The sequence below is a fragment of the Salmo salar genome, chromosome ssa22 (genome assembly GCF_905237065.1).
Source record: "Salmo salar chromosome ssa22, Ssal_v3.1, whole genome shotgun sequence".
Classification (NCBI taxonomy): Eukaryota; Metazoa; Chordata; class Actinopteri; order Salmoniformes; family Salmonidae; genus Salmo; species Salmo salar.
Genome location: NC_059463.1, coordinates 15794430 through 15809640, shown reverse-complemented (window position 1 = coordinate 15809640; position 15211 = coordinate 15794430). Strand labels below are relative to the sequence as shown.

The 15211-nt window shown below is 44.6% G+C and overlaps 1 protein-coding gene across 4 annotated transcripts in view; it reads right to left on the bottom strand.

Moving 5' to 3' along the window:
* sema3fb (sema domain, immunoglobulin domain (Ig), short basic domain, secreted, (semaphorin) 3Fb) overlaps positions 1–15211 on the bottom strand; it is a 103036-nt gene that overhangs the window by 11290 nt on the left and 76535 nt on the right. For all 4 annotated transcript variants that reach the window (XM_014166428.2, XM_014166429.2, XM_014166430.2 and 1 more), the window contains 4 exons: positions 13743–13836; positions 9620–9736; positions 9188–9327; positions 7672–7786 (listed from right to left, as the gene is read on the bottom strand). In XM_014166428.2, coding sequence (XP_014021903.1) covers positions 7672–7786; positions 9188–9327; positions 9620–9736; positions 13743–13836 — 466 coding nt within the window. The remainder of the gene's footprint in view (positions 1–7671; positions 7787–9187; positions 9328–9619; positions 9737–13742; positions 13837–15211) is intronic.

Here is a 15211-nt window from a genome sequence, read left to right as displayed (position 1 = left end):
ACAGTAAGCATTCTATCCATGAGTGGATATTCCCAACTGAACCCAGAGGGTAAATGAAACTCATTATTGAGCATCTATGTATGCAGAACAATTAATAAAATAGACCAAACTGGGACACCATATAAAGATATACAGCTATGGAAATAGCAATGAAACCCACACAGTTGCCTGAGGTGTCTAGGCTTGAGTGAGACAACATGATTGCTGTGTCACCTGAGAGTTTTCTCCAGAATCTGAGTTATTTAATATGTGACGAACAGACACTTTCCACTTCCTCTGTCCAAGGTTGGGAGGGGTGGCAGTTGGGCTTTGTTCTAAGCCCTAGAGCAGGGGTGTCAAACTCAAGCCTAGTGTCTGCTGGTTTTTTGTTTTTCCTTTCAATTAAGCCCTACACAACCAGGTGAGGGTAGTTCTTTACTAATCAGTGACCTTAACTAATCAAATCAAGTACAATGGAGGAGTGAAAACCTGCAGACATTCCCCCCGTGGAATGAGTTTGACACGTGCCTTAGAGGAAGATGGAATCATACCTCTGGGGGGTCCCAGAGAGAAACTACACACGATTTGGCCAGTTTATTTCTGGTTGGAGCCCAGGTGGCTGCAGAAGGAGACCTACTTTAGATCTGATTGGCCTCCGGCCAATAGTGATAGTCTCTCCCCGCTGGCCTGCTTTCTGAGTGGCCCACAGTCTCCTCTCAGGAGTCCCATCCACCTCAAAGAACAGAACTCAATAGTAAGTCCGACTACTTGTGTGTAGTAGGGGAATGGCCATTGGCCAGAGGATAAAGACACTGCATGTCTACATGCAAGAGCCTGTGAAGAGCCTGTGAGAACTCGAATTGAAAGCATTACCATGCAATGGACACCAATGAGACGTATGATAAATTCTGCATGTCCTAGAGTCTACAATTCTTCCTTTTGCGTAGACTGGGCACATTGTTATTCACTAGGATTAGCAATTCGACATACTTAATAGAATACAAAGAGAAAGGCTGTCAGGGTTGCCATATAACAGATGAGCCCCACCAAGAAACACAGCTGTTCCACTACAGGAAGTGATGAATCAGATACCGTAGACTACACTGCAATAGCAAACAGCCAGAAAACCAGAGCTATCATTAGCTCAATACAGTTGGCTGTCCGAGTCGGTTGTCCCCCAAAAATGTAATTATTATTATGAGATAAGCTACTTGATTTGAATTAGAAATATTCTGACAAGGCAGTGAAGAGTTGGCAACAGGAAGGCTTCTCACTTGCATGTTAGTAAGAGCTGTGAATGAATCCAGACTCCAAAATTGCCCTTTCACCTTCCTACTTTTGTAAGGCAATAAAAATCTTGTCTTTACATTTTTCGTTTCCTCAAAAGTAAGAATGTATTTTTCCTAGAGCTTAGCCTGATATTGCCCTCTACCTCTCCCCCTTCTCTTTCAGTCTTGCTTTCCCTCTACCACTCTTGTTCATCTCTCATAAAGTCTTCTCTGTGAAATCCATGCGCAGGTACCTGCGGAATGTTGAAGCAGTGAGATTGATTAGAGTAACTTCAAACGTGTAAATATTGTTGATGCTCAATTTCATGCAATGCACTTCCTTAATTATATAAAACCATACAATCTAAACCTTTACAGTATCCATTTCTATAATTGCTTTGCATTATTCATTTTTGACATGGAATACAAGCACATGTGCCTGGATAAGGGCCTCTACCTTGTGTTTCAATTTACTGGGGGTCATTTGGGTGCAAGTTCTCAAGTAGAGCCAAAATTTTAACTCTTTCCAACTGTCAAAATCTCTGGGTCTCTGGCGTCCCAAGCTAACAGCAGCCACACATAAAACTGTTGCCACACAAGGAATACAGCTGGGCTGGAAGGCTCATCAAAGTTCACAATAATTACCCCAAGGTCCTCTTTACTTTACTACTACACCAATAGAGAGAGTGAAAATGTTCTCTTTATCCAGGCACATACCATAACTCCACCGCCACCATGGGGCACTCTGTTGAAAACGTTGACATCAGCAAACCGCTCGCCCACACGACACCATACACGTGGTCTGCGGTTGTGAGGCCTGTTGGACGTACTGACAAATTCTCTAAAACGACATTGGCTTATGGTAGAGAAATGAACATTCAATTCTCTGGCAACAGCTCTGGTGGACATTCCTGCAGTCAGCATGCGAATAACACACTCCCTCAAAGCTTGAGACATGTGTGGCATTGTGTTGTGTGACAAAACTGCACATTTTAGAGTGGCCTTTTATTGTGCCCAACACAATGTGCACCTGTGCAATGATAATGCTGTTTAATCAACTTGTTGATGTGCTACACCTGTCCGGTCGATGGATTATTTTGTCTCACTAACAGGGATGTAAACACATTTGTGCAAAACATTTGAGAGAAATAAGCTTTTTGTGCATTTGGAACATTTATGGGATCTTTTATTTCAGCTCATGAAACATGGGTGGGACCATCACGTTGCATTTATATTTTTGTTCAGTGTAGAAGGCACATAGAACTTGTTACCCTGCAGTACTGGATTAATCCTTCCGTCCTTATTCTCACCTGTCAACACCACAACCTGAGCATGGACCGACAGATGTAGGATCTTCATTTGATCACTTCTTTGTTGCTGAGAATTTTAGTGGCATTCAAGGTTTAAAAAGGCTTCTAAAGTTTGTAATTTCCACTTTAAAATGTCAGCCCTAACACCCCCTACAAAATACACTACATGACAGAAAGTATGTAGACACCTGTTCATGATTTTGGAATGAGATGTTCAACGAGGGGGTGTTCGTCCCCCCTTTGATGCTATAACAGCCTCCACTCTTCTGGGAAGGCTCTCCACTAGATGTTGGAACAATGCTGCGGGGACTTGCTTCCATTCATCCACAAGAGCATTAGTGAGGTCGGGCACTGATGTTGGGCGATTAGACCTGGCTCGTCGGCATTCCAATTAATCCCAAAGGTGTTCGATGGAGTTGAGGTCAGGGCTCCGAGCAAGCCAGTATCCCGGAGTCGCCTCTTCACTGTTGACGTTGAGACTGGTGTTTTGCGGGTACTATTAAATGAAGCTGCCAGTTGAGGACTTGTGAGGCGTCTGTTTCTCAAACTAGACACTCTAGTGTACTTGTCCTCTTGCTCAGTTGTGCACCGGAGCCTTCCACTCCTCTTTCTATTCTGGTTAGAGCCAGTTTGCTCTGTTTTGTGAAGGGAGTAGTACACAGCGTTGTACGATATCTTCAGTTTCTTGGCAATTTCTCACATGGAATAGCCTTCATTTCTCAGAACAAGAATAAACTGATGAGTTTCATAAGAAAGTTCTTCGTTTCTAGACATTTTGAACCTATAATCGAACCCACAAATGATGCTCCAGATACTCAACTAGTCTAAAGAAGGCCAGTTTTATTGCTTCTTTAATCAGAACAACAGTTTTCAGCTGTGCTAACATAATTGCAAAAGGGTTTTAAAATGATAAACTTGGATTAGCTAACACAACGTGCCATTGGAACACAGGAGTGATGGTTGCTGATAATGGGCCTCTGAACCCCTATGTAGATATTCCATTAAAAATCAGCTGTTTCCAGCTACAATAGTCATTTACAACATTAACAACATCTACACTGTATTTCCGATCAATTTGATGTTATTTTAATTGACAAAAAAATGTGCTTTTCTTTCAAAAACAAGGACATTTCTAAGTGACACCAAACTTTTGAACGGTAGTATATACACTGCTCAAAAAAATAAAGGGAACACTTAAACAACACAATGTAACTCCAAGTCAATCACACTTCTGTGAAATCAAACTGTCCACTTAGGAAGCAACACTGATTGACAATAAATTTCACATGTTGTTGTGCAAATGGAATAGACAACAGGTGGAAATTATAGGCAATTAGCAAGACACCCCCAATAAAGGAGTGGTTCTGCAGGTGGGGACCACAGACCACTTCTCAGTTCCTATGCTTCCTGGCTGATGTTTTGGTCACTTTTGAATGCTGGCGGTGCTTTCACTCTAGTGGTAGCATGAGACGGAGTCTACAACCCACACAAGTGGCTCAGGTAGTGCAGCTCATCCAGGATGGCACATCAATGCGAGCTGTGGCAAGAAGGTTTGCTGTGTCTGTCAGCGTAGTGTCCAGCGCATGGAGGCGCTACCAGGAGACAGGCCAGTACATCAGGAGACGTGGAGGAGGCCGTAGGAGGGAAACAACCCAGCAGCAGGACCGCTACCTCTGCCTTTGTGCAAGGAGGAGCAGGAGAAGCACTGCCAGAGCCCTGCAAAATGACCTCCAGCAGGCCACAAATGTGCATGTGTCTGCTCAAACGGTCAGAAACAGACTCCTGAGGGTGGTATGAGGGCCCGATGTCCACAGGTGGGGGTTGTGCTTACAGCCCAACACCGTGAAGGACGTTTGGCATTTGCTAGGGAACACCAAGATTGACAAATTCGCCACTGGCGCCCTGTGCTCTTCACAGATGAAAGCAGGTTCACACTGAGCACGTGACAGACGTGACAGAGTCTGGAGACGCCGTGAAGAACGTTCTGCTGCCTGCAACATCCTCCAGCATGACCGGTTTGGCGGTGGGTCAGTCATGGTGTGGGGTGGCATTTCTTTGGGGGGCCGCACAGCCCTCCATGTGCTCGCCAGAGGTAGCCTGACTGCCATTAGGTACCGAGATGAGATCCTCAGACCCTTTGTGAGACCATATGCTGGTGCGGTTGGCCCTGGGTTCCTCCTAATGCAAGACAATGCTAGACCTCATGTGGCTGGAGTGTGTCAGCAGTTCCTGCAAGAGGAAGGCATTGATGCTATGGACTGGCCCACCCGTTCCCCAGACCTGAATCCAATTGAGCACATCTGGGACATCATGTCTCGCTCCATCCACCAACGCCACTTTGCACCACAGACTGTCCAGGAGTTGGCGGATGCTTTAGTCCAGGTCTGGGAGGAGATCCCTCAGGAGACCCTCCGCCACCTCATCAGGAGCATGCCCAGGCGTTGTAGGGAGGTCATACAGGCACGTGGAGGCCACACACACTACTGAGCCTCATTTTGACTTGTTTTAAGGACATTACATCAAAGTTGGATCAGCCTGTAGTGTGGTTTTCCACTTTAATTTTGAGTGTGACTCCAAATCCAGACCTCCATGGGTTGATAAATTGGATTTCCATTTATTATTTTTGTGTGATTTTGTTGTCAGCACATTCAACTATGTAAAGAAAAAAGTATTTAATAAGATTATTTCTTTCATTCAGATCTAGGATGTGTTATTTAAGTGTTCCCTTTATTTTTTTGAGCATATATATATATATATATTTTTTTTTTACTTGTTTTAAGGACATTACATCAAAGTTGGATCAGCCATTTCACACATGTGTGTGAAATGTGAATTATTATGTGGATTATATATATATATATAATCCACATAATAATTCACATTTCCTGTTGCCGCAGGATTACTTTCCTGCTGTAGCAAACTGGCTCAAATGAAGATCCTACACCCGTATTTAGACCAGACATTATAACCCATCAGTAAACTGGAGCCTTGGCATGGAGCGCACCTATACCCAGTTAAACACATGCACTTCCTGGGGGTACAGTACCTGGAAAGTGTGGGCAGTGGCCACTGGCATCAGGTCTGTCTGACCTTTGCTTCCTAGTTCGGGATGTACTGTATGGATGTACTGTATGGACAGCCTGTGGCTAAGCTGAGTCTGCACTGTTCATTAGGAGACTGCAACAGCCCGTGTCTTTACACATTTACAGCTTTATTAAAGTAATATCCTGAACGGTGCACTGTACATGTGAACCAGTGCCAGCTCTCCACACTCCTCTAAACCCAGTGTGCACGGCATGTCTGTGTCAACAATGAGCCGACTAATAAAGACACAAAGTCATTTATAACCGTAGAGTACGCTACTCATGGTTTGGATATCCTTTCATTTACTTGGGCAAAATGGTTATATAGCACCAGTAGCTAGGTTTCCATACAATTGGAGGCAGATTTTCATGCAAACATTCTAAAATCTGCATAAAGAAAATATGTGCATTTTCCAACAAGTGGTGTGTTTCCACCAAACTGACTTGTTGCAGATAAAGTGTGTGATGACTTAGTGCACACAAAAAGTACTTTTTCGCTTCCATGTTCTTAATAAAAATCGAAAGTTCAATGTGTTTCATTTTAAACTCTACCAATAGTTTAGTCACAAAAACTGTTGCATTAAAAAGCAAATGTGCCTACTGGATGAGGCATGTGCGCTCTAGACCAGGGTTCCCAGAAGTTGGTCCTGCCCCCCCATTATTGGAAAGGAGAACAAGATCACTGTGCACTTTCACCACCCTGTGAAATTCTCTGTAAATTATTTCATCTTTAGCCTAATAGACTGCATGGTTTCCCGAGTCGTAGTGGGAGGACCACAGGCCATGTCATCGCGTGACTCCAAGTTGACTTCGATATGATGGTTGTTATGTCAATATTTGCGGATAAAGGCATTTCTATCGCCATTTCTCGCGTATCTAACAAATTATCTGTCGGCATTTATACAATTGTACCGAAACTTACTGTTTCCATCGCAGCTGTAGTGATTTTGTTTTATATACGATATTACTTAACTCGCATAAAAACTTTGGATGGCAACGTTACTGAGAGAAAAAAAACTTACAAGACTAATGCACACGCAAGCAGAATAAATCAACCATAACCTACAACGTAGTTCAATTAGGCATAATGCAAGAGTGCACTCTGGGACTAAAAACAGAGGTCAAATAGAAAGTAACACAAGGTTTTCATTCTTGAGGTTAGGACTTGTCAACTGTAGGCTCGGTCATAGAATAATCAGAACTCTTATCACTCCAACATTCTATTTAGAAGCAGTGAGACAGAGATAGAAAGACATGGTAATGGACTTGACAGTCCTGCCTGGCTACTTGATCTGTCTGCCACGAGGCAGCAAGCCCCTTATATCCAGTCTATTACAGGATGGGAGTGCTTCCCAGACACCTTTTACTGCACAGCAAGGAAAAAGGAGCCTTTTGTTTGAGACATCTTGAAAGAAAATAACAACTATAGTACCGGAGGGCGCGCAATTCCCATTACAGCATGCCATATGGGCCACAGGAGGATTGAGAGAAGGTTGTGTAATGGAAGAGGCTGCCATATGGGACAGAGACTGGGCTGTGTGCAGTGCAGCGCAGTGTAGTCGGGCACTTGTCAGGTGGTGGTATGCAGAGCTAAAACTGGCCTTAGATGAGCCTGGGTGGATAGTGCAAGCAGGGTTATAAAAGACAGGCAACACCAACTAGTTCCTCTATCAGGAGTGGGCATTTCCAGTCCTCAGGGGTCTGATTAGTGTCACCGTTTTGCCCCAGCCCCAGCTAACACACCTGACTCCAATAATCAACAAATCATGAGCTTCAGTTCAGAATGCTATTTGATTAATCAGCTATGGGGATGGAGAAAAAGTGTGACACCAATCAGACCCCCAATCAGACACCCCTGCAACTGGTCTGGAGTCCGTTCCAACACCATCATCTTTAACTGGTCTCTATTTGACACAGTTTTAATACCAACGAGAAACCTCAAGATATTCAACAGGCTGTCTGATTCCTCGCTCCTTACTTTGATGTGGATAGCGGATGAAACCACAGTAAAGGGGAGGAAGGAGAACTCACGGAGCTCGTCGAAGTGTGTCTCGATCCCGTCGGCCCCCGGCACTGAGCAGATGAGCCGTGCCTTCAGGAAAGTGCTCCACTTGTTGACCAGGCAGCAGTGTCCACCGTCATCATTCTGCAGCGAGAGAGGGGGAGGAAGAGGGGGGAGAAAACACAGTCTTCATCACACACACACTCACATCCTCTGTCTTCCCACCAAAAACAAACAGGTGGAGCCACCCACATACATTGTACATATTTTAAAAAGCAGGTCGGTTTTGAGAGCGGCCCTGCAAAACATTGAGAAATGCTTAGTTGTGGGGGGATGAGATGGTAAACACTGTCTCCTCTTATTTAGAGCCTCTCCCATCTGTCATGGAGCAGGGCCAAATTCCAGTCTACTGAGGGACAGCCAAACCCAGTAGATGTGATTTAGAGGTTTCCTCCTCCTTAACCAACACATTCTCCTTAAAGCACGTTCCACTTTGAGGGGGAAAACACACTGCCGTGTCATATATTTAAAAAATATTGCCGTAATAAATTGTTTTCACCACATATATCATTTTAATACCCACACGACTGTTGTAGGCCTGTACATACTGCACACTACCTTCCACACACATGTATTTGGAATAAATCCCTAGATGGGATTTGAAATTGTTTTCACAAACTTTGTACTCCATTTTTAGAGCAATTACGCTGTACAGTTGTTCATGTTTTGGGGTACGAGGAGTGTATAGAGCCAATAAAGTGAACGGCATTAAGAACATCCAGATGTGTATGGAAGTGAGAATGATAGAACAGCATCCCTGGGGACCAGTGTAAAAAACACTGAGAGGGGAATGAGTGTTTGTGTGCAGGGTCACCGCCTCACCTATTCAAATAAACACAGTGGTGAGCTGCGGAAGAACTGGAGCATGCACGCACACACACACACGGTGACTAACTGAATAAACACTACGCTCTCCATGTTTGTAAGCTAAGACCAGAAAGATGCACCCTAAGCTCCAAGTTTACCCTACAGGGACAAACACATTCCCTGTTTTTGCTGTTCTTCTCAATTTGTAGCTCTGGGGTAGAAGGTCAGGGCCGTGCTTTTATTAAGACAGTGTGTGGTTAATTACCACAGACACTAGAGAATACTGATGTCGAAGGGCTGCTGGGCTGGTTTAGAGGCTCTGGACTTTACCATGCTGTTAACTGAATACCTAATATACTACATCCTTTAGAGTTTTTTTAAGACTACCAGTCAGGAGAGGTCAGAGGATCATGGGGTCTTAGGTCAGAGTACCATCTCATGGACAGAGGCATGCATTGTACACAGGAAGGTTAAATAGACATGTGGATTTCAGCGAGTTAGTGTTAAGCTAACACAAGTAGTTCCACACCCAGAAAGTCCCAACGAAATTGGTTCCTTTTCCCTTTCTTAATGAAACTAGGGTTTATTTGTCATGTTGTGCATGTCACATGTTATTTGACAGTTCTGAGGTGAACGTGGCCTCATTATTAGTACACTCCATTCTGAGGCTGTGCTCACCAGGCAGATCCGACCGATGCGGGCCTGAGTCACGGGACTCTGGCCCATCTCAGCAGACGTCTCACGGAAGAAGAAGTACAGCTTGTCGTCATTCCTCTCTGCACTGTCAGGGATGAGCTGCACATGGACAAAGGAAGGGTCTGGGAGAAGGAGACAGAGGAGTGCGAGAAGCTTAGGAGGAGATTCATTTCACTGAACATCTGGTTAATATCATTTACAAACTGTCTGCATTTCGTGTTTATTAAAGGATTAGATTTTGTAAACATAAATATTATTAAACTTTTTCAATAGTTTTGGCTCACATGTTGACAAATGGTACTTTCAAATCCGTGCCATCTCATGCATAAATTACAGCACAGTAGTTTTAATAGCATAAACAAGCTCTTGTATAACACATATCTCGAGTGCCAAAGAAGCCATTTATTTATTTACCATTTAACCATCTGGAGTTATACTGGTCTGTACGCATGGCGGTCTGTTTCCCAGTACGGAAGATGGCAGAGTCTGTTCCCATGAAGTCAATGTAGACCCCAGCATAGAGTTCACCATCTGAGAGAAAAGGAAAAGAGAGACGGAAGGACAGAGGGAGAGAGAGAGAGATTAATCGGCTGAGCCAAATACTTTTGACTCTTTGATATAAAGCCAGCCACACCCTTGGCATGAAGGACTGAGGCTCTCCTTACGCAGAACCCCCCACTCCCATAATTAAACCTTTAGTCCCTGGCAGGTCTCCTGACAGGACCCTAGTGCCCAATACCTCAGGGCTTTCCATCCCCTACGTCCAGATACATATCTTTAGACTGTCATCATCACGGTGCCTGTGTAAAAGACATCTTTAGCACATAATGTGGACAAAGACAGATGAACAACACACATTATATTACACACTCATACATAAGGAAGACTGCACGGTTTGCCACTAACCAGGCCTTTTAAAGTTATGTACAGAGAAGGAGGACCATAGTCTTGTTAGTCAGTGGGGAGGCTGGGTGTTGGTCCTTCAGTTGCTGGTTGGGCCTCATATGACAGTAGGTGTCTCAGCATGCATTTGGCAGCTACGGAGAGTTCTCAAGGGTGGGGTTAACAGGACAACAGGGGCTCAGGGCAAACGGAGCAACAACTAAACTACTAGTATGTACTAACTAGAGTCAATACAGGCAGTTTTGTAATACCTGTGGCAATCGAAAACGCCTAAACTGCCAAAACCTGACAAACCAGAGGCCACCTCACTAAGATCTAACTTTGCCGTGCAAGAGAAACCGCATTGGCAGGTAACAATGGCGTGCATTGCCCCTGAACTTGAGAAGAATTTTGTCGTAATAGCTGAGGGATTCAAGACTTAATTTGCTAGAATGGATGCGAAACTAGACAACATCCACACTCTAGTTACTTCTCCATGCCAGCGGATCGTCGACCTTGAAGCAGCTGCTGAAAATACCTCAGGCCGGGTCTAAACACTAGAAACGACATGCGAAAAGCTGAAGAGAGACAACGAAATGCATTTTTTTTTAAATGTAATCTTTATTTAACTAGGCAAGTCAGTTAAGAACAAATTGTTATTTACAATGACAGCCTACCCTGGCCAAACGCAGCCGAAGCTGGGCCAATTGTGCACCACCCTATGGAACTCCCAATCGCAGCCAGATATGATACAGCCTGGATTCGAACCAGAAACTGCAGTGACGCCGCTAGCACTGGGATGCAGTGTCTTAGAACACTGCGCCACTCCATTACCCTAATAGCGAGGGTAATGGACCTAGACGGGCGCAGTAGGAGACAGAACGTGAGGATCGTGAATTTACCCGAAATGACAGAAATGGACACATACCACTGCTTTTTTCTCCAAGTTCTTTGTGGAGGTCCTAGGGGAAGATGTTTTCCCCTCTCTTCTGGAGCTAGACAGGGCCCACCACAGCCTCATTCAGAAGCCTGGACCAGGCCAGAAGCCTCGCGCTGTCATTGTTTGCTTCCACCGTTACCAAACTAAGGACCTTGTGTTGTGGACTGCACGGGTGAAGGGGCCCCTGAAATACCATAGGCACACTGTACGCTTCTATGAGAACTACAGCCCTGAGGTCACTAATAGGAGGGCTGAGCTCAAAGACGCCATATCCAAGCTCTATGAACGTGGCGTCCGATCCTACCTCCTCTACCCTGCCCACCAGAGAATCACCCAAAACGGAGAACTGGTGCTGCTGCACTCTACCCTGGAGGCTGACAGATTCATGGAACTTGCAGAAAGATCCACTGGAGAGTAGAAGACCTGGAAAACTATGGCCGAAAAAGTTTGCCCTGAGTTGCCACCGACTAGCTGGGCTACAACACTGGCTAGTTTGGCTGAGACTGGCTTTGCAAGCAAACCACAAAACTTTTTGGAGACATTCCACTGAAGGTACGGGACTTGCTGCGCTGTGTTAAACAATTGAAAGCGAGTGACTGTGTGACTAGCACCCGTTATCTCTCCCTCCTCCCTGCTGCAGCGACCACCACTGTCCCTTTTTGTTATTAGCTGTACTCGTTCTAATTGTGCGTTGTGACAATGTCAAGCACTGAGTTGTCATCGTTCCCATATTAAGCACCTTTTATTTTCGCTAATCTACAGTGGCAAGAAAAAGTAGGTGAACCCTTTGCAAATTACCTGGATTTCTGGATAAATTGGTCATCAAATTTGATCTGATCTTCATCTAAGTCACAACAACAGAAAAACATAGTGTGCTTAAACTAATAACACAGAAATTATTGTATTTTTCTTGTCTATATTGAATACATCATTTAAACATTCACAGTGTAGGTTGGGAAAAGTATGTGAACCCCCTCGGCTAATGATTTCAAAAAGCTAATTGGAGTCAGAAGTCAGCTAACCTGGAGTCCAATCAATGAGCCGAGATTGGAGATGTTGGTTAGAGCTGCCCTGCCCTATAAAAAACACTCACAAAATTTGAGTTTGCTATTCACAAGAAGCATTGCCTTATGTGAACCATGCCTCGAACAAACGAGATCCTAGAAGACCAATTTGTAAGTCGCTCTGGATAAGAGCGTCTGCTAAATGACTAAAATGTAAAATGTATAGCAGCCCTTAGTCACATCTCTTGATAAAACCACTGTTGTAGTCACAGAGGAGAATGGCTTGGGTACCCACACCTTGCATTATGGCCAAAGTCTAGGGCCCCTTTATCATCCATTCAGTCCTTATTTATCTACTGACCTAATTACCTCTTAATTACTATTCTTTATTGATTTATTTATTGAACACATTCTTTCCCCCCCCACTTGACCCTCTAACCTTTATCTTTCTATCCATTTGTATTTCTTATTTTTCTTTAGTCAACTGACTGGTCAGGTTTTGGGGGAGGTGGCCGGGGGGGGTGGAGGGAGGGTGAGCCGTGGGACTGAAGTGACAGCCAGGAAGGATCTCACTATCTTCCCGGCGGGTGGGAACTGGGGATGTGGGATTGGGATGGGATGGGAGAATCAGCTGTATTGGGACCTGGGATCGTGGGAGGAGGGAGGAAAAGTTTTTTTATATGGTCATTCACAACCTTTTGGGATTTTTTCACACATTCTATGAATACATTTGACCATTTGTAACCTTTAAAAATGTCCCAAACTGTGACATTATATACTCAAATGTTTCTCATGATTGGTATCAATAAAACATTTTTAACACAAAGTAGTCTCCAATTCTCAATTCCTGCCATCAGTCACCCATAGCTGATGCTAACTGGTGGAGATGGGGGGTGGGGCGGGGGGTAGTTGGTCTCAGACTACAGTCCCCTGGTTTCCTGGTTCCGCCCTGGTCAGCTGGCAGTATGCTACACTGACAATTTATACTGACTATCCCACCCCACAGAGTCAGAATCAACTTACATTGGTGGCAACTGTGAGGTCTGGCCCTGGCTGACTGACCTTGAGTGGCAGGCGGAGAACGCTCTACTACCTCATAAACACCAATATCATAGACATTACAACATGAAGTTACCAGAAACCAAACATGTTGCAAGGTGCCATGTGATTGCTCCTCATACATTGGCCAGGTAAGCAAATTATTGGATTTCTCATGAAGGTAAATGACCACAACAAATCATGTGAATATGTTCTGGGTATTTTTCCATTGGAAGTCACGAAACCACGATGGAAAGGATTGGCTTATTAAAACAGTGAACCCAGTGGTATGTGCCCAGACTGCCCACAGCTCTTTCAATCCTAACAAAGCAAAATGCCTTCTGATTTTATCATGAGAGATGAGATGACCATTCCACTGTGATCTATCTCGTGGGAAATAGGCACAGAATGGAAAAGGACACTGTCTGGACATAACTTAGGCATTAAAACATTTTTTAAGTGTGCCAAAAACAGAATTGGCCATTAAATTGAGGATAGAGGAGGTGGCCATTTTTAATAGTGGGAAATAAAAGGAGGCGTACACAGGGGACATGGCCTCAAGGTCCCTCAGAGTCACTGAGAGAGCCATGGGGACGAACTGGATGATCTGGACTGGACTGGGGACCTCTCCAGCCATTCTCCAGCCATGTGGCCAAGTGTAGATGATACTCACTGATCAAAGCTGAGACGCTGTTGAGCTTTGGGTCGTAGGAGCACTTTCCCTTCCCAGACTCCACTTTGCCCGGCTCCAAATGCCATATGTATTCCTGAAATAGAAAAATCATAAGAAAGAAGCGATACATTCATAGTGCTCTTCATCATGTCACAGTGATTCCCTAGTGGAGGGAAAATAAGGCAGTGCAATATGTTTCCAGCAGGTCCTCTGGGGCCTATAAGGCATTGTAGTTTCAGAGGATGAAACATAGAATAATGAGAGTGCCTTCATACAGAAAAACAAACTCCCAATTCAACTCTTCTAAATCCATCTATAGTGCACTAGAAGGACTGGGGGAATAATGCGTCAAAGGCTGTTCTTTCTGCACAGAAATGTCTCCTATGCCAAATGTCTCTCATCCCCTCTTGATTATAACTGTTTATGTACCCCTACTGCTGCTGACACCTGCAATCCTGCTCAGTGAAAACATTTCCTGGATGGAGGCTGGATGACTGATGCTCATGACTCCTGGCATCCCTATACACAGCACTGAAAGGTGATTGGCAGGTATTTGGATGTGCGGGTGGGAACAGCCAATGGCATGCGATGACATAGCCTTGCCACAAACCAGAACAAGTCAAATCCCCCAAACCCTCGCTCTTCAATCGAGGAAGAAGGGGAGCAGAGATGAAGACATCTCTGTCCTTGTCCTTCAACACCTGAGCAGGAGAAAGTGAGGTGCTTGCCAAAGTTATTCTCCTACGTGCACCTTTATGAGATTCCCTCTCACCTTTGATTAAAATCAACCGCACATGTAAATCTGAAGGTGTTGGCAGCTATCTGCAAGAGATGCCAGATGTTGACGTGCACCAAGTCACCAACGGTTACATGTGCCAAGGGATATTCTCTGAACATGTTTTTAAACCATTCTGAAAGATTTTACCCTACAGAGGATTAAGTGTTGCATGCAACACATTCAAACCATAAGGCTGAAAACATAATGGCCCTGTCGTTCAAAGGGTTAAGAGTTCCTTCCTGTGCTGCGAATGGTGGGAGAGCACAAACATTCAAGTAATGCTCAGCTATGTGGGTCTATTATTTCCTTTCTGCTTTAGTCGTTGGACACAGTCGGCTGGTGTTTGTCCTGAACCAACAGGGCTGCAGTGTGAGGGGGTCAGACGTTAACCGTGTGAGACCTTTGAGAGGGGTTGGCCCACATTCCTACAGCGGGAGGACGGGAGGATGGGTGGGTGGGGGGGGGTAAAGGAATGGAGGGTGTGGCATTCTGTGCCCTCTAAGACAAGTGACAGGACAATGTGAGGAGGAGAGGAAAGTTACTAATTTATCTACCACAAATGAAACATGTATATTTGATTGTGTACTGTATCAACATGTTCTGTGACCTTGTGTAGCAAATCACAAAATGCTGGGCTTCCATCTCTCTCATGCATAAGAAGCAGGCAACGCAAATGCTGACAAAGCAGTTC